A 22,589-nucleotide genomic window follows, 5' to 3' on the forward strand; every position below is an offset into this window, starting at 1 on the left:
AGGTGCATGGGTGAACATTTTTAGGGTATTTAATGAATGTTATGCAATAATCACGGTAACAACAACCTTAACCCTGCTCTATATTTAACTCACCCTTTGGACGTGCTTCTTACATAACAAAAATATCTCTCCTTTCCTAGAGTCTAGGAACAGCCAAAAAAACAAAGGCTGATGATGGATGACATTCAATATCCATTGGCACAGGCATGTACAGATTAGAGTAAGGGGCAGTCAAGTCAGCAAATAGGGTTCTAGTAAAAATAGAAAACAGGCTCCCAGAATTGTGAATCTTTGGATGTTCTCAAAAATCTTTTATTAGTTTCCCCTCAAATTTCCAGTACTTCTTAGAAAGCATTTTCATTTGTTATTTTGCTCACACATATATCATACAGTAAGTATTCAGTCACTTGAGGTAATCAATAAAACACCAAAGCCAAAAAGAAAGGGTGCTTACAAAATAATAAAAGATACTTTGGCAGACTGAATACTTATATAGTAAAATGTAAATTATTAAAGTCCAGATATATTTAAAAACAAAGATACTGGAAAACAATGTCTGATATATATTAAATAATTATATATAATCTAAAATAGGGATTAGGGCAGAAAAGTTATATGTATCCCTTAAGTGTGTAAATGTGAGTCAGAAACACTAGTGATTTCAACTGAAACCAAAGATTTGAGGCCATTTTTTTAAAACCCTAAATTTTTTATTCTGATTTTCAATTCCCAAATTCTAATATCTAACCACTTACTTTAATTCATCAAATACTTAGGTTCATTTAAAATGGAAAACTTAACAAGTACCCAAAAGACAATAATCATCTGGGCAGAAGAGGTGGGTCTTGAGGTCTACCAGGTGACCCAGGGCTTCTGGCTCTGAAACCACCCTTGCCACCCTCATTCCTGTGTAGCTAAAGGAAGAAGCCTGAGCCATACCTGCTGAAGATGAAGTGGTAATAATAGATTCTGCTTCTGGACCCTCACCAACTTCATTTACTGCTGCAATAGAAAACCTATTCCAAAAACAATTTGGAGAGACGTGTTTCACATGGCATGGTGTGAACATGAGATAAAAATAGAAGGAGCAATAACATTTCTATTTAAAGGATGATGTGGCAATGCATGAGTCTAGTTACGTGGTGCCACTGCTCAGCACCGAAATGACCATCAATCACATCCTTGTTTGCATTCCCCTAGAACAGTTCAGGGTCATAGAGGTCAAAAGCTGAACTCTGCTATCTGCATGACCCCCATTCTTCTCCGAATTTAAAGAGGCTCTAGTAAATGACAGAAAACTAACAATAAAATAATTACCCTAATGGTTAATAAAAATACCTAAACAGAACTCTACCTCCTTACTTTTTCATATTGGATTAAATGAAAATTTGACATTCATGGTGTTTACGATGTCTTTATTAGCCATATTTATAAGTATCCTCTGAATATAATAGAAATACTTGAGAATGTTTTTGCTTAGGACGCTATAATCTAACAGGCATATAAGCCTGAGGAAAACCACAATGACTTCAACCCAACACCACGGAGTCAGTGGTGCTTCTCAAAGTACATTTAAACTATTCCATACCCATATTTCTTAAATAATTATCACGCCTGCAGCCATGCTGGTTACATTTTATTCTGTATCACTTAATTCTTACCTGTAGATGGTATTTGGTAAAGTGGAGTAAAACTGGAAACTGGTTCTCTGTGTCCCTGCATCTAATTTTTGATTTTTGCTGATCAGCCTTAAGTTATAACCCAAAATAGGTCCACCTGGGAATTGAGGTGGATCCCAGCTGACTTCCACAGTGTCGGGACTTGAGCTCTCAATATTCCTAATCAAAGGTGCAGTTTCAGGAACTGGAAGAGATAATGGTGACATAGTGAGCAGAAAAATGTGCAAGCATGATGTTTTTAAAATAAGATGGAAAAAAGTCTTGTTTTTTTTTTTGAAAACTTAATGGAAACGAAATAATTTTATTAATACTCAAAATATGTGACAGAGGAAAGGTGGTAAGATGTCTAAACCAGTTCGCTCCTTTCCCAAGAGGCCCTTTCAAATGTTACTTTCCTCACTTCTAATTAATGAAATAAAATTAAATATAGTGTATATGAATACAATAATGGCCCTTTTAAAAAAAGTCATCAGGAATCTCTAGGGACTTAAATGAGTTGAAACACGGGATGGAACCAGTTTAGGAAGAAGAGGAGAGTCTGACTAAAACTGGAGTCAATGATCGACAAGTTTAAAAAAAAGTCCATCCTGGGGCCTTTTCACTCACTTGAGTGGGGCAGCCTTGCTGGTTCCAGCTGGAGATGTGGGTTCAGACAAGCTGGAATTCGAACAGTTGGCTTCACTTTTGTTGGCATCAGCTCTAATGACCCAGAGTACACTTTCCTTACCCCAGCTCTCAGGTCCTGGAAATCCAGGCTGATTGAGCTTCAGCACCCCTACCCTGGCAAAGGATTAAAGGAGCATGTATGAAACAACTGAGCGTTCACACACAGTCCCCAGCAGCTACTTATGTAGAAAAAGAAAGGACAACAAATGATCTGACAGCCTAGCTTCCATCTGTGTCTCCACCTGCTTTTCAAACCAAACCCCTAAAACCAGACTCTTTCTCTCCTCTTTCCATAGAAAGACACAATTAGAAGTTACTTTGCTCTTGAGTAGATTTCTCTCCCTCTGAACACTTTTGGCAAATGCTCTGCATCACCACTGACTTTTAAAAGCCCTTTTAATTGCTCTTTCAGCCTTTCTCTGATGCAATTCATCTCTAACTCTCAGACTAATTTTCAGCAAACACAAGCATCATTGCATCACTCCTCGGCTCCATGTAGTCAGTCACCATGATAAACAGGGAAGAAATAAATTTCTCCCATTGAATTATAATATAATTAGAATGTCAAAATTTAAGTCATTAGGATCAATGCCCAAATGTGATCTTCCACCATTGAAGCAAGTTAAATGTCACCTACGTGGCAAGATGCGATCATTGTCCAGGTCTTCCCCATCGAAAAAAAAACAACAACACAAAAATCATCCCTGAAATGCTGGTATCCCTTGTCTGACAATCATTCCTTTGTTAAGAAATTATTTTCTGAAAGGACCCAGTTAAAAGGCAATAGCACCATTTAGGCCAGGTGCAGTGGTTTACACCTGTAATCCTAGCACTTTGGAAGGCCAACGTGGACCAATCGCTTGAGGCCAGGAGTTCGAGATCAGCCTGGCCTACATGGCAAAAACCCATCTCTACTAAAATTACAAAAATTAGCCAGGCATGGTGGCGCATGCCTGTAATCCCAGCTACCTGGGAGGCTGAGGCACAAGAATCACTTGAACCCAGGAGGCAGAAGTTGCAGTGAGCCGAAATTGTGCCACTGCACTCCAACCTGGGTGGCAGAGTGAGACCTTGTCTTAAAAAAAAAAAAAAAAAAAAAACACGCGGTGACTCACGCTTGTAATCCCAGCACTTTAGGAGGCCGAGGCAGGCGGATCACGAGGTCAGGAGATTGAGACCATCCTGGCTAACACGGTGAAACCCCATCTCTACTAAAAATACAAAAAGTAACCAGGCATGGTGGCATGCACCTGTAGTCCCAGCTACTCAGGAGGCTGAGGCAGGAGAATCGCTTGAACCCAGGAGGTGGAGGTTGCAGTGAGCTGAGATCGTGCTACTGTACTCCAGCCTGGGCAACAGCGAGACTCTGTCTAAAAAAAAAAAAAAGGCAATAGCACCATCTAAAATCATGTCATTCCCACAGCTAAAAGAGAATAGGGTTATGAGGCAATTAACACAATACAGATAAGTTTCTAAGTTTTGATGTAGCTAGAAAAGTGAGAATCAGAAACATGAGATGCTATCCATAAGAAGGACACCCATGTAGGTCTAGAAGACACAGAGGGTATGTGAGCTTGCTTATCCAGGAGAAAGGCCCAGAAATGAACAGCAAAATTTGCTTTCATTATTTTGATTTGCCCAGCCAATGTCCCTGCACGGTATTTCTGTAGCACCGGAAAATGTCCCAGCACTGTTGGATAACATATGGCATTGCTTGGAACAAGGAAGAATTCATTCTCCTCTGATCTGGAAAATTTCGAACATGGTCCTAGGCCAGTGTTTGGTCTGAGGTGCTAAGCAAGAATAGTCAGAATAATCAGCAGAGGTGGCCACACAAACCCTGAGATCTGACAAGCAAGGAGAGAGCAACCATCAGGGAAGGGGGAAAATGCCCCAACCCACTTCATCAGCTGCTCGGCTGTGCTTAGGTCCAAGGCCTAGTTCAGCCTGAGGCTCTCTGCACATAGGCACACCTCCAGAGCTGAGGGTTAGGGCATCCAGCCTGGAGCATGTCTTCCTGGGTTGCCTCAGCTAACTCTGAGGGCGAGGGCAGCAGACAACTCTCCCTCAGTGTCTGCCCCAGCATTCGCCTTCCTCTAAGGCTTCTAGGTTTGAATGCTTTTCCTGGTGTGGAAGTCACATCTTCAAAATAATAAGTCAGAGAATACCCCAATATATGTTCTGTTTTTAAAAAGCTGTTTTGATAAAATCTTAAAATAATATAGTAACCTCCCAGCTGGTCTCTACCTCTGTACTTTCAAATCTCTCTCATTCTCTCAATCTATTCTATGTGCAGTTGCCAAAATTCTCTTTCTGAGAAGCATGTGAAGCAATTACTGTTGTGCTTTAAAACCTTCCATAGCTCCTAACTGCATTCTAAATAAAGTGCAAACTTCTTACCCAGGACATTTAAGATTCTTGGTAATCTGGACCTAGTCTGCCTTCCCAGTGTTATTCTCACTATTTTTCTTCCTGTATCCTATGCTTCCAGCAGATGGAATACTGACTGATTTCCCTCCATGCCTTAGAATCCAATCTTGGTGACCCTGGTCACATAGACACCTGGACCTGCCCTTTTCTCTCCTCACCTCATGTCTAACTCAACAAATGAGACTTCCTCCAAAGAGATTTCTTTGATATTTCATTTCAGAAATAAATACTTCCCTCCTCTAAATTTCCATGGGAATTTGTCAGTACCTTTTCTATGTGTTTAATAAAGCTTTACCCTATTATGAGGTTAATTAGGCATGTGCTTTATCTCTTCTACAAGGGAGTAAGCTTCTTAAAGTATCCATGCATCTATAGATATCCCATGAATATATTTTGAACAAGAGAACAATAACATTTATTTAGAGCTAGAATTGCTCTAAGGATATATTAGTATTCAGAGGACAGCAGCTCAGATAAAGTTATATTCTGATAGGGCAACATTCTGTATAAAGGGTGGGAAAATGAGGAAGCAGGAATCTAGCAGATAAGAAGGTTTTTGTTGCTTTCCAGAGATAATGTCACTGTTTCATACTCAATCACCTTCATTTATGAAACACTTTCATCACTTGGCTTTGAGACACCACAAGCTCCCGAGTCTCTCCTTCTCCATGTCCTTTGCTGTCCCTCCTCTTCTTCCCGGCCACCAAATATTAAGGGCCCTTGGGCTGACACCTTGACCTTCTCCTTTTTTCAACCACATTCACTTTTAGCATATTGCCTCCAGGCCCATGGCTTGAATCACATCTCCGTGGTGATAACTCCTAAATTGGTAGTTTGGATACCTTCGACTTACCTCCTCAGTTCCAAATCCTTCCATTTAATTGCTTCCTCAGCAACTCCACTTGGATATCTAATAGACATCTCAAATTTTGCTTGGCCGAAACAGAACTGACGATTTTATCTAGGAAAGCCACTCCTCCTTTACCCTTGTCCCTGTCTCAGTAAATGATGACATTCAGGTGTTCAGACTGAAAGTCTAAGTTAGCAACTTTGATTTTCCCATCTTCCTTGCCAAATCCATTCAGCCACCCCAACAGCTCAATCTTCAAAATATATGACAAACCTTTCCCTGTTTTCCCATCACCATCCTAGTCAGAGCCATCACCAAATCAAGCCTGACTTGCTTGGCCTCCTAACAGCTCCCCAGCTTCCCTGGCCCTCCTTCCACCTTCCCAGTCTATTCTCCATGCATCAGCCATACTGAAAGTTTTAAAATTTGAACAAGTACCTCTCCTCCTTAGAACACTCCAAAGACATTCTGTCCCACTTAGAATAAAATCTGTACTCCTTATCAGGGTCAGTATGGCCCTATGCAACCAAGCCTCTGGCTATGTGTCACATCGCACTTCCTACTTTAAAATCTCTCATCATACAATTTGGCCCTTATCAGAAATAATATTGACATTCCTGCAGCCATCTTCTGGCTGTTTTTGTTTTATCTTTTATTGGTTCAGAATTCAGACTAAGAAGAAGGATGCTATTCATTGGGTCTTCCCATAACCCAGAAAATACTTTTACTTAATTACTTATCGGACTGTCTTCCCTAGCTGGAATGCAAGCCCCATAAGGGTTAGGATTTTATCATCTTTAGTTCCTAGAACAATGTCTGGTATATAATAGGTCCTTGATAAATACTTGAATGAATGAAAAAAGTGCCCAATCTTCCTTTCAATTATATTAAAAATATAATACAAAAAATAACCAACTTTTCAGTAAAAAAAAAAAAAAAAAAGGAGGTGAATTTTTTTACCGATGTTATTTTTCCACAGCCAAAGAAGTTTACAACCTAGGCAATAAAAAGACTAAAATTATATCAAGAAATAAAAATAGAATCCAAACATATCTATACCACACCACTACCACCCCTGGGCCTCTCACCTGGGTCACCGCATGGCTTCCTACCAGTTCTTCCTGCTTCCTCCCACACCCCAGAGTTCATTCTCCATACAGCAGCCAGTTTTCCTTTTAACGTATAAGGCAGTTCGCATCAGATCATGTCACTCCTCTCCTCAAAACCTTACAGTGACTCTCCTTCCAGAATAAAAGCCACATTCCTTACCAAGATCCCTGAGGTAGACTGGGATCTGGCCCCCATCTCTCTGACCTTAGCTGTTACTCCTCTGCCTCCTTCACTCTTGTTCAGCCACGTGGGCCTCCTAGTTGCTCCTTGATCAGGCCACGGATGTTCTTGCCTTAGGTCTTCCACACGGACCATCCCTCTGCCTGAAACTCTCTACGTGAGATAGCTGCCTGGTTGACTTCCTTGCCTCCTTTAAGTCTTTGCTGAAACTTTACCCCACCAGCTCACCAAGGCTCATTCTGGCCACCTTATTTCATACTGCCACTGGCCTCTCCTTCTCTCTTCACTCTTCATTTCCAATCCCCTAAATGACAAACCCTGCTCAAAATATTCCTCTTACTATAGCACACAGCACCATCCCACTTATAATATACTTTATTTATTTCTTAGGTTTATTGCAGAATATTTCTCTTCCAACAACATGTGAGCTCCAGCTGGGCGAGGTGGCTCACGCCTATAATCCCAGCACTTTGGGAGGCCAAGGCGGGCAGATCACTTGAGGTCAGGAATACAAGACCAGCCTGGCCAGCATGGTGAAACCCCATTTCCACTAAAAATACAAAAAATTAGCCAGGCATGGTAGTGCATGCCTGAGTCCCAGCTGCTTGGAAGGCTGAGGCAGGGGAATCACTTGAACCCAGGAGGTGGAGGTTGCAGTGAGCCAAGATCGCACCACTGCATTCCAGCCTGGGCAACGGAGCAAGACTCTGTCTCCAAAAAAAAAAAAAAAAGAAAAGAAAAGAAAAAAGAAAGTGAGCTCCACAAGAGCAGGGGTCATTGTCTCTTTTGATCATAAAGGTATTGTGAGTACCTAGAATACTACCTGGCACGTAGTTATGTATCCAGTTGTTGAATGAATCTATTAATAGGAAGGAATAGATTTATTTCATTGTTTAAAATAAAAACAAACTAAATCAAAGCTTTGGAATAATGTCCTTTCATAAGAAATGTGTGCACACCATACCTCCATGAGGATGAGTCCTGTAACTGGGACTTGGAGGGGAGTAGAGCTGCAGCTGCGTTGTGAAGATCCAAACCACTCGGAAAATGTACTCAGTGAAGGGGTGCAGGGGCTTGACCACACAGGACAGTCTGGACACAGTCTAGATCAAGGAGTGATCAATAATCAGCATTATAGAATCAGCACCCCACATTGGGACTCAAAAGCATAGATTAATTTGTAGAAGATGGATGGCTCAACAGAGAAGATGAAATAAGAGGCCTGGAGCTTAGAGCTAAGCCATTCAGATATCAGCGTGCAGAATTCACTCAGAAATTCTCCCCTTCAAAATAGCAAAATTATGGATTCAATTATTTGGCATTTACCTCAAGGACTTGAATTTTTCTATGTTCATACACATAGTATCTTGGGACTATTTTTCTTTTTCTAAACTTTCTCATGCTTCCCTAAAAGACACAGTCCTGGATGACCACCATAGACAGTACTTCTAAATTGCAACAACCCCCATGAGAATCTTTCTTCTGCCCTCCATCGTAGCTAGACTCATCTTGGCTGTGATGGGCAGATAATGACTAATGAGGTGAATGGTTACGTGATGCTGTAATGAAGGAATAGTATATATGTCCAACATTATATTTACCTTATAAAATAAATATTTTCTCTATAAAATAAGCCTTAATGTTAAGGCTTAGCATTAACATGTTACAGAGCAGCTGAGATTAAAGTTCATCTGAACCCAACTACCCATCTTACAGCTGAATCTTTTCTAGAAGGCCTTTATGCTTATAAGTAATAATTTGGCACTTTTAAAAATTGGGGGCAGGGCGCGGTGGCTCATGCCTGTAATCCCAGCACTTTGGGAGGCCGAAGCGGGCGGATCACGAGGTCAGGAGATGAGACCATCCTGGCTAACACGGTGAAACCTGTCTCTACTGAAAATACAAAAAATTAGCCGGGCGCGATGGCGGGCGCCTGTGGGAGGCTGAGGCAGGAGAATGGCGTGAACCCATGAGGCGAAGCTTGCAGTAAGCCGAGATCGCGCCACTGCACTCCAGCCTGGGCGACAGAGCGAGACTCCGTCTCAAAAAAAAAAAAAAAAAAAAAAAATTGGGAAGGGGTCTGGGTTGAGGTACAAAGGCAGCCTTTCATACCTTAGTATAAGTCCAGCTTCCCAGAAGTTGTCCATATTTCCACTGAATGATGTATTTTACTCCAGAGAAGTTTGCAGATTTCCATCGTAATGTCATATTGTGGCTTCCAATGGAAGAAGCAAAGGGAGCAGTTGGAAGGTCTGCATTTTCTGGGGAAAAAACAAGATTTCACTCACCACGCACTCCTGTCCATCAGCGCAAGAGAGTGTGTGCCTGTCTCATCTAGGGCTCTCCGTATTCTCTTGCTAAAACTGCATCTTGCCACAATAACTCACTTGAATAATCAATGGTATGCATATTCAGTTTATTTTAAAAAATCAATCAGTCAGTCTGTCAGTCTTTTTTCCACAGAATTTATTGTTATCTTTGAACACAGTATTTTTTTGTTCAGGTGTTGCTTTTACAGGCAGATGACACAGAGGGTTCTGAGCTGTCCAGTTTTCTCTTACAATACCACTCTCTTACAGGCGGGGGGAGCCAATGCTCAGAGCATGTCTGTGGCACAACAGAACCATCCATTATCCTGGGATGTGTACCCCAATATATTTCTGAAATTTTATACTCTAATTCTACTATTGCTGTGCATCTTAACAACAAATTATTTTTTATATATACAGAGTAATTGCCTTTACTCCAAAGGACGCTATGATCGGCTGTTTCACATTATAAAATATTTCAGGACGTCTAAACATTAGACGTATTACAATTGGCAGCAATTTCTCAGGTGCTGCTTGCCAGGCATGGTACTAAGGGCTAGATTTCTGAATGGTATGCCACTGGGATGAAATGATTTTACTTTACTTTTTATATTTTTCCAAAATTGTGATGAATTTAATGCTTCGGCTTTCTTTTATAGAAACAAAATCAGCACTCTGGTTGAGAAAGCATGGTAAATTTGGTAGGGAGCTTAAAATGGTTAATTACAAACTCCCAGGACCTTACTCTGGGTAAGAGAAAATTGACGCAATTCTCATCATTACCGACACCAGACATGGACCAAATAAAGTCCATACTCTGTAATCCAGAAAAATCAAGGCCATTGTCATCCGAGGACCTAGCCCACAAAGAGGCCTAGCACAACCCTTCTCTGCTGATTCTTCTTTTTATAGTTCATTTTTGATTATTATAACTGAATAAGCAAAGCACAGCTCCATTTTCCTTCCCTTTCTTGTTGTGAGACTCTCAATAGCACGAATTAGGTATGCTGTGGACACCTTGAAGGGGAGTCCAATGATGGAGTTGTCAGCAGAGTGAGGAAAAATAACCAGGAGGCATCAGAAATGACAAAAGTTGAGAACTGGGCAGATGTGATCAGTTATATAAGTACAAGTAAATGTAAATATCATAGCTAAACATAGACATATTTCAAAGCCATGGTGATACATATGAAAAAAAAAGGTAAAGTAGGTTTATGCTAAAATATCAAGGCAAAGAGAGAGCCAAATGAAAAAGGGAAGCTAGACTGAGCTCCATCCTATTTTCAGTACATGGCACAGTAGGTAAGGAAAGGCTCTGTTACCAGGCAGCTGGGTTATAATTTCAGAGATATCCCTTACCAGCTATGTGGCCTCAAGCAAGTATATAAACTTTGCGCCTCAATTTTCTCACCTGTAAAATGAGGTTAATAATAGTATGTATAACTCTGAGGACAAAAGGAGCTAATACGTATTAATTAATGAGAAAAGTGGTCAACTCATAAATGCCTAATAAAAAATAGCTATTTTTGGCCAGGCATGGTGGCTCATGCCTAGCTACTCAGGAGGCTGAGGCAGGAGGACTGCTTGAACTCAGGAGTTTGAGGTTACAGTGAGCTGTGATTGTGCCCCTGTACTCCAGCCTGGGTGACAGAGTGAGACTCTGTCTTTCTCTCTCTCTCTCATATATATATATACACACACACATATACATGCATACATATTTTGTATATGCAAATATGTTTATTTATTTATTTATTATGTTATTAGCTATTTATTAAATATGTTATTAGCTATTATCATTTTCCATCATGTGAAAAGAGATATGGGAGGTATCTAAAATGAATATAGCATACTCACCGATAAATGACCTAGAAATCAGATGTGTTAAAGACAAATAAGGTCTTAGGATCACGGACGAAAGGATTCATTATAACAGACTATAGATATGGTCTTTAAGTAGAAATGTCTTTATTCAGACTTGGTACATCTCATTTGTTAGTGGTACATAGACATTGATCCATAGCCAATGAGAAAATAAAAATAAAGCATTGATTACACTTGTATTCTAACAGAATTGTATAATTAAGTTGGTAATATAATTTTAGAATATAATAAAGGAATGTAAATAAAAGATTCCACACTTCCTCAGTTCTGGTGTCCTTAGTTTCTCAGAAATTTTTTTATGGTTCCCTGAACCAAAAGAATTCTCTAACAGTTTGATTTTTTAAGTAGTATAACTTAATAAGTATGTGTTAATACCAAACTGACTAACAATTTGGTATCTAACAATTTGGTAGATATTTGAAACAAATAAGAAATTGAAAGATAAAATTGTATATTTTTTATTTCATCCTTAAATAAAAATAATTGCATACTAATGGGGCCTGTGTACCTGTTGGGCACTGCACAACTCCTCCAATCTTATGATCAGATTGGGTATCACCGTCCAACAGATTTCACATATCTCTGTGTTTACCTTGAGTGTTTAAAATACTCCATGGCTCCTCATGAGATTGCTGTAATGGCCTGGAGCACATCAGTGCACAGCTTGGAAACCATAAAATATAAATTTTATCCACAGCTAATTCCCGTGACACAGAAAAAAAAAATATAATATCACTACCTCTCCACAGAAACGTCTAGGGTGTCTTTTGTGGGACACTAAAGGGCAGAAGCAAATCAGAACAGCAAGATAAGTTTCCCCTTCCGATTTCCATCAGCCACTGAGAGCAAGGAACAAGCCACTGAGTCAAGAACTACAACATATGGAAGAGCCAAGCATCCTTCAGACTTAAGGGAACTGTCTACAGCTCGGTGGGAGGATGCCCTAGGGAATTCTGGAAATGATATCTGCTGACATCCAAGCCATGACTTATCAAAGCGCTGGCCTTTTAGAAACTACTGGAGAGTTAACACACTAAGGCAAAGCTACTTTGACATGCCCAACCTACACTGAAATCAGGCAGAGGGAGCTGATAAACACCCAAACCCCCTAGTTGCTCAAAATCTAACACGGAGAAGCATAGCTTCTGTACATTTTACAAATTTCTAGAGCCTTTTGGGGAGTCATACACACAGTACGCACTCTATAGGATAACTTCTAGCTGAATAATGAAAGGTACATTCAATACAATATGCCTACACTTTCCAGTCATTAAAACATACTGCCCAAAGTAATTTACAGATTCAATGCCATCCCCATCAAGCTACCAATGACTTTCTTCACAGAATTGGAAAAAACTACTTTAAAGTTCACATGGAACCAAAAAAATGCCCACATTGCCAAGTCAATCCTAAGCCAAAAGAACAAAGCTGGAGGCATCACGCTACCTGACTTCAAATTATACTACAAGGCTACAGTAACCAAAACAGCATGGTACTGGTACCAAAACAGAGATATAGACCAATGAAGAGAACAGAGCCCTCAGAAATAATGTCACATACCTACAACTATCTGATCTTTGACAAACCTACAAAAACAAGAAATGGGGAAAGGATTCCCTATTTAATAAATGGTGCTGGGAAAACTGGCTAGCCATATGTAGAAAGCTGAAACTCAATCGCTTCCTTACACCTTATACACAAATTAATTCAAGATGGATTAAAGACTTACATGTTAGACCTAAAACCATAAAAACCCTAGAAGAAAACCTAGGCAATACCATTCAGGACATAGGCATGGGCAAGGACTTCATGTCTAAAACACCAAAAGCAATGGCAACAAAAGACAAAATTGACAAATGGGATCTAATTAAACTAAAGAGCTTCTGCACAGCAAAGGAAACTACCATCAGAGTGAACAGGCAACCTACAGAATGGGAGAAAATTTTTGCAATCTACTCATCTGACAAAGGGCTAATGTCCAGAATCTACAATGAACTCAAAGAAATTTACAAGAAAAAAACAAACAACCCCATCAAAAAGTGGGCGAAGGATACGAACAGGCACTTCTCAAAAGAAGACATTTATGCAGCCAAAAAACACATGAAAAAATGCTCATCATCACTGGCCATCAGAGAAGTGCAAATCAAAACCACAATGAGATACCATCTCACACCAGTTAGAATGGCAATCATTAAAAAGTCAGGAAACAACAGGTGCTGGAGAGGATGTGGAGAAACAGGAACACTTTTACACTGTTGGTGGGACTGTAAACTAGTTCAACCATTGTGGAAGTCAGTGTGGCGATTCCTTAGGGATCTAGAACTAGAAATATCATTTGACCCAGCCATCCCATTACTGGGTATATACCCAAAGGATTATAAATCATGCTGGTATAAAGACACATGCACACGTATGTTTATTGCCGCACTATTCACAACAGCAAAGACTTGGAACCAACCCAAATGTCCAACAATGATAGACTGGATTAAGAAAATGTGGCACACATACACCATGGAATACTGTGCAGCCATAAAAAATGATGAGTTCATGTCCTTTGTAGGGACATGGATGAAGCTGGAAACCATCATTCTCAGCAAACTATCGCAAGGACAAAAAATCAAACACCACATGTTCTCACTCATAGGTGGGAATTGAACAATGAGAACACATGGACACAGGAAGGGGAACATTACACACCGGGGCCTGTTGTGGGGTGGAGGGAGGGTGGAGGGATAGCATTAGGAGATACACCTAATGTTAAATGATGAGTTAATGGGTGCAGCACACCAACATGGCACATGTATACATATGTAACAAACCTGCACGTTGTGCACATGTACCCTAAAACTTAAAGTATAATAAAATAAATAAATAAATAAATAAATAAATAAATAAAAGAGAAAAAAAAACAGTGGCATTCTCTGACATCAAGTCTGCTCAGGATGTACATTTGTCTGTCATTAAGATAGAAGTGAGTGTACCTACTGAACTTGAGGACAAAATCTGGTCCTAAACATTAGTCATGTACTGTTTCCTCTGTTTTGTTCCGAAAGAAGAATCTTGCTGAATCTTTATCAGAATGGCCTATATGTTTGAAATTATTGAATTCTCTAAATAGATATTTTTTATCATATTGAGATGCAGAAATCAAGATGTTTTGAGAGGTGTTTCATTATCTTTACGTAAGTACAAGTCACTAGAGTGGTGCAGCCTATTTTTTAAAAGTCGTGTGTGTCCTCTTACCCAGTACTTCCTCTTCATATGCACCTTCCGCGCTGCTACAGCCAACCTCACACGACTCCCGCTGTGGAAGACAGGGAGCATGACAGTCAGGGCAGCCTTGGTACTGGTTTTGCTGATAAGCTTCAACTAAATTTTAAAATCCGAATGCCTAATATGCAAGTATATCTTTGACCAATATACGAGTAAATCTTTGAAATCGGAGTGCCTAATACGCAAGTACATCTTTATGTCAACTATTTCCCCTGCAGTAAAATTCCCACTTGCTAGATTGGCACTTCCCAAACTTTTGACCATGCTCCACAGCAAAAAATAATTTAACAAAACAACTTAGTACACACATACATGTTGAAAAACAGATTCCTGAAATGATCCTTACTTTTCCCTCCATTTTTAGTAGTTTTATTGAAATACATTCACCTGCCATAAACTCACTTATTTAAAGTACACAGTTCAGTGCTGTTAGAATATTCAGTTGTGCAATAATCATCACAATCTAATTTTAGAACATTTTCGTTGTCCCCAAAAGAAACCCCTTGTCTGTGATGTGCTCTTATATGTACAATGATATTCTATTCTATTGTTTCATTTTGTTTAATGTGACTCTTGGTTGGCTGAATTGATTCGACGACCCTCTAATGTGTCACATCGTATGGTTTGAAAAAACACTGAGCTTAGCAGTACAATTATCTGCTTGCCATTTTGGTCAATGTTTTAATGAGCTTAAAACCTAAAACTTTAGAGTAAAATGATGCTTAGGGATTACCTATTTATTTTATGTATCCCGGTCTTCCTTGGAAAATTAAAAGTTGACTATAAATTTGTATAGTAGCTGAATATTTCAATGAATATCTTTATACCAATGCTGAGTTTTAAAATCTATGAAAACTTAATGGTATTTACATTTTATCTCATTAATGAAAAATACAGTACATAATTTGATGACTGAAACACAAATTTCCTGTAACTCTTAACAGATGCATTAACATCAGCTACAAAACACACACACACATACTTGCAGAAAAGGCGCATATTGTAAAACTACAACACAATCATGATCAATCTTCCTGCTGTCTTTCAATTTGTAACTATAATACCTAGGACAACATGCTACTGTTTCTCATGGTAATAGCGGAAAGCAGGCACAATACATTTGCCCTAAAAAGAAGAGCTATAACTTGCAAATATGAACAGTTCAATGATTGATCTGCATACTAAAAGGAAGGGTGCCTGATAAGCCCAGGTTTGCTTAGGTAAGGATTAATTTAAATACCTCAGTTTGGGTTTGGAATTATTTAATTTCAAGATTTAGTATACGTTTCACATCCTGTTTACATATTTTAATGAAGCCTTCAACATATTTATTAACTGCAGAGAATAAACAAACCAATTTACAGCAAAATTATTATATAACATGAGGGGTTTTTTTCCAAAAAAAGAAAACTGAGAAGAGACGAGATGTATTTGGAAATACAGATTATTTTGAAATATAGGTAGTCTTGACAATCAGGGGAAATTGTGGTCCTGTTCTTTCTGATATTTTCAGGGGAAATCGATAATAAAATTCCCATCCTTCTGGGAGTTTAAAAGTTATCTCAAGTGGAGGCAAAGCTAACAACTACGTTTCCTTCTCTCAATCTCTCTCTCTTTCTCTCTCTCCCTCCCTCCCTCCCACTCCCTCCATCCCCCCACTCCTTTCACCTCCCTTCACCCCGCCCTGAACCATGGTGGCAATTCAACATTGGACTTCAAATAAAGTTATCCAGTGTTTCTCAAGCTTGAGTTGCCTAGAGAGAATCTAAAGATGGTTGGATTTAAGGAATTTACAGAATCTGAGCCTGAAGCCCCTGGATGGGACATTCATGTGGAATATTCCACGTTACTGAGCTGCTATTCCCACAGTGGAGGCCAAGTTTACTCTTCCAGGGGCTACATCAGCTTGCTCTCTCCGTTCCCCCACATTCCCAACTTCCTCATCTAGTCAGTCCATCTTTATTGTCCCTCTGGCTCCACCCTTGGTTTCCCAGACTGGCACACAGGCTGCCAGTGCCCTTTCCAGCTTCTGTAACACTAGGAAGCCTCGCCCACTGCCCTCCATATGAACTGAGGCATTGTTACCTTAAAAAGTATTTATTCATTCATTCAAGAATATTTGAACAATTGGCCTTTTTCATGCCAAGCATGGTTTTGGGATCTAAGAATATGACAGTAAGCAAGAAAGTTAAACTCCCTGCCGTACAGGACTTCCCTTAGAAGGAGGGAGATAATAACTGAGTGACAAATTTTTAAAAAGAAAAAATAATTCTGATAATGAAAATTGCTAGGACGAAAATAAGTCAAAGGCACAGGTATAACTAGGCAGAGAAGGAGACTTTATTAGGGTGATCCAAGCCAAGACTTCAGTCATTAGGAGGAGCTGGGCTTGCAGAGATCTGGGCAAAAGCAGAAGCAACAGCACGATGAAAACTTTGAGGCCGGAATGTGTCTTCTATGTCAAGAAAGAGGGAAAGGTCAGTGTGACCAGCACAGAGACCAAGGGGAGAGTGTGAGATGAAGTCAAGACAGGCAGGCAGTGGAGCTGGTAGACCTTTGTATTTTGTAATTTTTCCAAAGAACAGTAAAAAGCCATTGAAATGTTTCAGGTACAATAAGATCAATTGGCTATAATAAGATCTATTTTGACTATTTTATATTACATATATAAATATATATGTATATATATTCTATTGTTTCATTCTATATATAGCTATATAGCCAAAGGCCAAGATGCAATGATAAGATCTAATTTGTGTTTTAATTATCAGGGATAAGCCATCTCACTAGCTATCATCATTCTCCAAGTTCTATTTCACTGAGCTATCACTTTCAAGATTATTCTTTCCAAGAAATATGAATTGCAAAAATGACAAGCTTCCTACGTTCAAACATCAGTGAGTAAGGAGTTTGATTTCCTAAAGGTGTGGATAACTGAGGTGATAGATAGATAGATAGATAGATAGATAGATAGATAGATAGATAGATAGATAGATATACACATAGCATATATTCCTGTTCAGTTCTACTTTATTTAAAGTGAAACATTTTAAAGTGTAAAATAGCGAAGTATAAAGAGAAAGAATATACATATTATAACACTGAGAGGAAAAGATTTACACTATATAAGCACAGAAAACTGAGCAGCATAATGATTAACAAAGAATTAGCACATTACAGATCTAATCCTGGGCTGCTTCGATGCTTTAAAGGCTCTCTCTCCCTGATTTTCCTGACACTGGTACATTTATCCTAGGGACTATTCTTTGGGGGTAATTTTGCTTTCATCACATAAAAGGATTCGCAGGCAATTTTTTTTTTCTATCTCAATCAGGAGAGACCTTTGTCTCTTTACATATGGGTGACTTTTCTCCTCTGTTTTCTCTCTCTCTTCTTAGCCAACCCTCACCTCCACCCATTCCCAAGAAAAATTGCTCAGATGCAATTTTTATAACCAACCAGTAACAACTGAGAAAACATGCCAATTTAATTTTTTGTTTGTATTTTTGCTCTCTATTAAGAGGGAATTTTTTCTGTTTTACTAATGAACAATAATTTATACTCCTTCCCCAGGCTTCTGCTTACCAGTTTCAAGGATATTTTTAAAATAATACAACATAGGTTTTAAAGTTTTTTTCTTTAGGGGACAGTCGTGCTATGTTTCCCAAGATGCTCTCAAACTCCTGACCTCCATCAATCCTCCTACTTGAACCTCCCAAGTAGCTGGGACTACAGGTGCACACCACCATACCCAGCCAACATATGTTTTAAACTGATAAATAATGTAGCTTCTTCATATCATCTATTGTCAAATAACCTTATTTTGAAGGGATAAAATACAGGACAGGTAAGCTCAATTGAAGACTAAGTAGGAAACACCAAAACGTCAAGGTATCTTTGAAAGAGAGAAAATCAAGTGTAGCAGAGGTTGCTTAGAGGACCATAAGGACACCTGGGCAGGGCAGTGTGAGACATCACTTACCATTGGGAGAAGGGGTGGGTAGAAGCTGTGTTGCAAAATGTTGGCAAAGGATTTTGTTGCATAAGAAAGAAAATTACGGCCAGGCTTGGTGGCTCATGCCTGTAATCCCAGCACTTCGGGAAGCTGAGGTGGGTGGATCACTTGAAATCAGGAGTTCGAGATCAGCCTGGCCAACATGGCAAAACCCCATCTCTACTAAAAATACAAAGTTAGCCAGGCATGGTGGCACATGCCTGTAGCCCCAGCTACTCGGAAAGTTGAGGCAGGAGAATCACTTAAACCTGGGAGGCAGAGGTTGCAGTCAGCCGAGATTGCACCACTGCACTCCACCCTGGATGACAGAGTTAGACTGTGAGAAGAAAGAAAGAAAAGAAAGAGAGAGAAAGAGGGAGAAAGAGAGGGAGAAAGCAAGAAAGCAAGGAAGTAAGCAAGCAAGAAAGAAAGAAAGAAAAGAAAGAAAGTTGCAATTAAAGGATTCTCTTTTCATGTCCTATATTTAATGATAGAGCACTATACATTGTGGGGAAGAAAATTGAATCAGCAGAGATATCTCTTAATGTGCCTCTTCCTTCTCTCCCCTCCATTACCCCAACTCCAACTCTGCCCAGGGTCCAGGGATTATAACCTCCCAAACCAGATTAGAGTAATATATATATACATATGGTGAATGTGTGTGTATGCACATAGGAACATATATATTATATACATGCAAGTAGATACATAAAACAGTAAATATTTGTGCCAAAATGGAATTTTACAGTCATCTGTATACTCAGAGTAATAACACTTCGAGGAAGAATGTCTCAGTGCAGTGAGAATACTTTAGGTTTCTTCACCCCTATTTTAAAAGCTTTTTAGAGACCAGAGATGAAGACATGTGGCTCGATTACATCTTTTTTGTGATTGCCAACTCACCTCACAAACGGTGGCATAAGTATCATTCTGCATAGAAAAAAAAAGAGACTACTTAAAATCTTGAAAGTTGTAAATAATTTTAGTGACACTGAGCTGTATAATCATTTCAAATTAATTTATTGCCCCACCATTGATAAACAACCAAAAAAACAACAAAAACAAGGGAGCCCAGAGCAGGACCTCCTGTCTAGGCAGGACACTGCATAAGCAGCTCTAAAAATTAAGCTGTTTGCATCACTGGAAAAACGGGAGAATATGATGTCCACCAGAAAAATCTCAGCAGGCTGAGGTAATCTGTGGTGGACCAAGTTAAGAGAGTGAAGGAGTATTTGCAAATGCCAAAGGTAAATAGAACAGGAAATGAAAACCACCAATAGCTCTTGCTAGCAAAGGACAGCAGATTCCTCTGCCCATGCTGGCCCCTGCAGCAGCCACACAGCCTCCTGGATTGTTTCCCAGCAACAAATAGTGCTTCCCATTCATTCCTTCAGCAAATGTTGACTGAGCAGCTGCTATATGCCCTGCACTGTATTCAGTGCAAGAGATAACAATCTAAAAAAGACAGACAGCATCCTGCCCCAACACAGCTTACATGTTGGGATAAAAGATACTAAACACACAACTAGACAAATTATTTGTTTGAGTTGCAATTTCTGAGAAATATTTAATAGCCACTAAGTCCAGATAGCACATGTTGTACCTTTTGGTAACTTCCATTCTGTGAGGCACTCAGTCACAAATGTGAGAGTGGGCATAGGTAACTGCTATAATAGAACTTTGCAAGGACACACTATATAAGTAAAACTATGAATATACTCTAAAAACTATGTATATAAAAAGAGGTTAATGCATTATTTAAATCTCAATGTTATAATTTAACTCATTAATAGAAAATGACATTAGGATTCCCCAGCATTACCACAATTCTTATTGATTTAACCCCTGACCTGAACAACCTAAACAAGGGAACCCACTTTTAAAAGGCAAAATTCTTAATCATGTGATCAGAGTAGTTACAACATGACAGGCTCTATCTTTAGGAGAAAGATTCTGTTATTATCCTAAAATGGATGAGGAATGTAAAGTACCAAGGGGTTAAGTACCTTAAGTTACACACTGAGTGGCAAAAGCCAGGCTACATAATAAAATGAAAAATAAAGTATCTGGGGATGTATTTCCTACATAAAGGGGAGTAAACCAGGTGTTTACGGCCCTGAGTTAGACACCTACCATATTTCCTGCATAGAAACTTTGAACATGACCTACGGCCCTGGTATCCAAAACGTGGTCTGGGAACCACCAGCACTGCAACACCTGGGAGCTTGTTACAAGTGCAGAATCTCAGGCTCCACCCAAGACCTATTGAATCAGAATCAGCATTTTAATAAGATCCCAGATAATTGCACATTAAAATTTGCGAAGCATAGGCCTAGGAAATTTGACAAATACCGGACATTCTACTTGAAAACATTTATAGTCTTGGAGCAATTGAACATCCCTGGGTTCTGTTATTTGCAATAACCTTCCATGACCTCTAGTCGCATTAAAAATGTTAATCTCTATCTCTTTTCCATTACTATGTATTATCCAGGCTATCGGTTTTTTAGTTTTGTTTTGTTTTGTCTTAGGGTCAAGCAAACTAGTTGAAAGCCAATGGAAATGCAAATGGAAATCCTCTTACACAACTTTCCTCTTGAAAGAAACATCATTATCAAAATAGAAACCTAATTAATACTTACACACTTTAAAGCACAGTTTTTCTGATCTACAGAGTTCCAAAAGTGACATCCTTGGATACACTGCAAGAGACAATAACAGACAATGGTGAGTGATTGAAGAAATGTGACTTTTTCTTGTCACCTGAAAGTACAATATAGTAACAAAAAGCATCACTCTGTGTTTTAGAAATAGAAATCTACCAAGAAACCTGAGGCCTCCAAAGGATCCGGGATTTTGGGATTACAAACAGAGCTGTCCTATCTACAGGTAGAACAAGGCTTGTGGCTCACTGCAGGGCAGCAGAGTTGCTGAGTGGAGTTAAGCCTGGCATGTGCAGGCCTAGAAGCCAGAGAACAGCCAACCTTCAGGGAAGACACTGTACGCTGGGTAGTTGTCAAAGGTAAAGCCCAGGACAATGTGGCATTGGTATATCCTGGGTCCCTAAGGTGTGCTCACATATCAAGCAAAACTCAAAACTGGAGATTCAACCAGATGGTAGCATGTCAAAACCTAAATAGGTAGACAGTTTGGGGAGTCGGCTGCTTACTAGCAGCTTTCACCCCACAGCTGCCCTGAAAACCCTGAGTTGCCCTGACCTGCTATCGGACAGATTTGATATATTTCTTCTTACCTTACTTAATTCATCTGTACCTGTCTTGACCATTCCTTCCACAGGCCATGGTGACACCTGGATTCCTTTTTCTTACTTCCTGCTCAGTCTCCTTTGCCATCTCTTTTTGCCTCTCTCCACCCCTTTGGTGTTTGTGTTCTATCCTCAGCTTTTTCTCCTCTCACTCTTCTAGTTCTCCTGGAGCGAGTTCATCCCCTACCTCAGCTTCAAGTGATCTGGATATTGATATCCCCCAAACTTCTAACTGCAGCTGAGGCTCCTTCCTGAGCTCCAGACCCAGATATCCACTGGCTCATTAGATGTCTCCATTTAAGTTCCTACAAGCACTTCAGATCCATCATGTGGAATTCAATTCCTCACTTTCCATCCTCAAATCTGCACTTTCTCCTGTGTTTCCCATTAACATGCTACATTCTCCTGAGTTGTCCAAGCCTGGAACCAGGGTGTCTTCTTCTCTCATCCCACTCTCCCTTCTCATGGAAAACGCATCACGAAGTCCTATTGACTTATCTGGTCATTAACTAAAATCCATCTGGGTTCATCACTCACTGCCTCAATTTTCTGTTTTGCCACTTACCACTTGCCAAAAACCTCAGGGGGGACCCCTCTTGTTCCCACATTTGGAGTGATCTTTTTAAAACAAAACCTGGTTACACTCTTATCTAAAACTCTGTATGTCTTTCCATCATCTTGTGAGTTAAGACCAACTTAGCAAGCATGGCAGACAAGGCCCTTCATGATGTGGCTCCATGTAACTTGGCAATTGGTATGTAACTTGGCAATGGGTCTTCCACCTCCCTACCCTCTATACATGTACCCCAATTTCCAAGCAAGCTGAAATACTCAGTTTCCTTAACAACTTAGGCTACTTCACACCTTTGTGTCTTGACAAAAAGGGCCTTCTCTGATCGATATGCTTTTTCCCCTCTAGTCCATCTGGAAAACTCTTCCTCTTTCTAGT

At 39.7% G+C, this 22,589-nt stretch overlaps 1 protein-coding gene across 2 annotated transcripts in view; it reads right to left on the minus strand.

The window, feature by feature from the left end:
• Positions 1 to 22,589, minus strand: part of ROS1 (ROS proto-oncogene 1, receptor tyrosine kinase) — a 139,198-nt gene that overhangs the window by 108,163 nt on the left and 8,446 nt on the right. Inside the window, exons 3-9 of one of the 2 annotated variants that reach the window (XM_055390703.1) lie at positions 21,018 to 21,077; positions 19,279 to 19,305; positions 14,352 to 14,412; positions 9,028 to 9,176; positions 7,880 to 8,018; positions 1,662 to 1,863; positions 940 to 1,016 (exon numbers count right to left, since the gene is read on the minus strand). In XM_055390703.1, coding sequence (XP_055246678.1) covers positions 940 to 1,016; positions 1,662 to 1,863; positions 7,880 to 8,018; positions 9,028 to 9,176; positions 14,352 to 14,412; positions 19,279 to 19,305; positions 21,018 to 21,077 — 715 coding nt within the window. The remainder of the gene's footprint in view (positions 1 to 939; positions 1,017 to 1,661; positions 1,864 to 7,879; positions 8,019 to 9,027; positions 9,177 to 14,351; positions 14,413 to 19,278; positions 19,306 to 21,017; positions 21,078 to 22,589) is intronic. The other variant, XM_055390702.2, reaches the window with a different exon arrangement.

The sequence above is a fragment of the Gorilla gorilla genome, chromosome 5, assembly GCF_029281585.2.
Source record: "Gorilla gorilla gorilla isolate KB3781 chromosome 5, NHGRI_mGorGor1-v2.1_pri, whole genome shotgun sequence".
Classification (NCBI taxonomy): domain Eukaryota; kingdom Metazoa; phylum Chordata; class Mammalia; order Primates; family Hominidae; genus Gorilla; species Gorilla gorilla.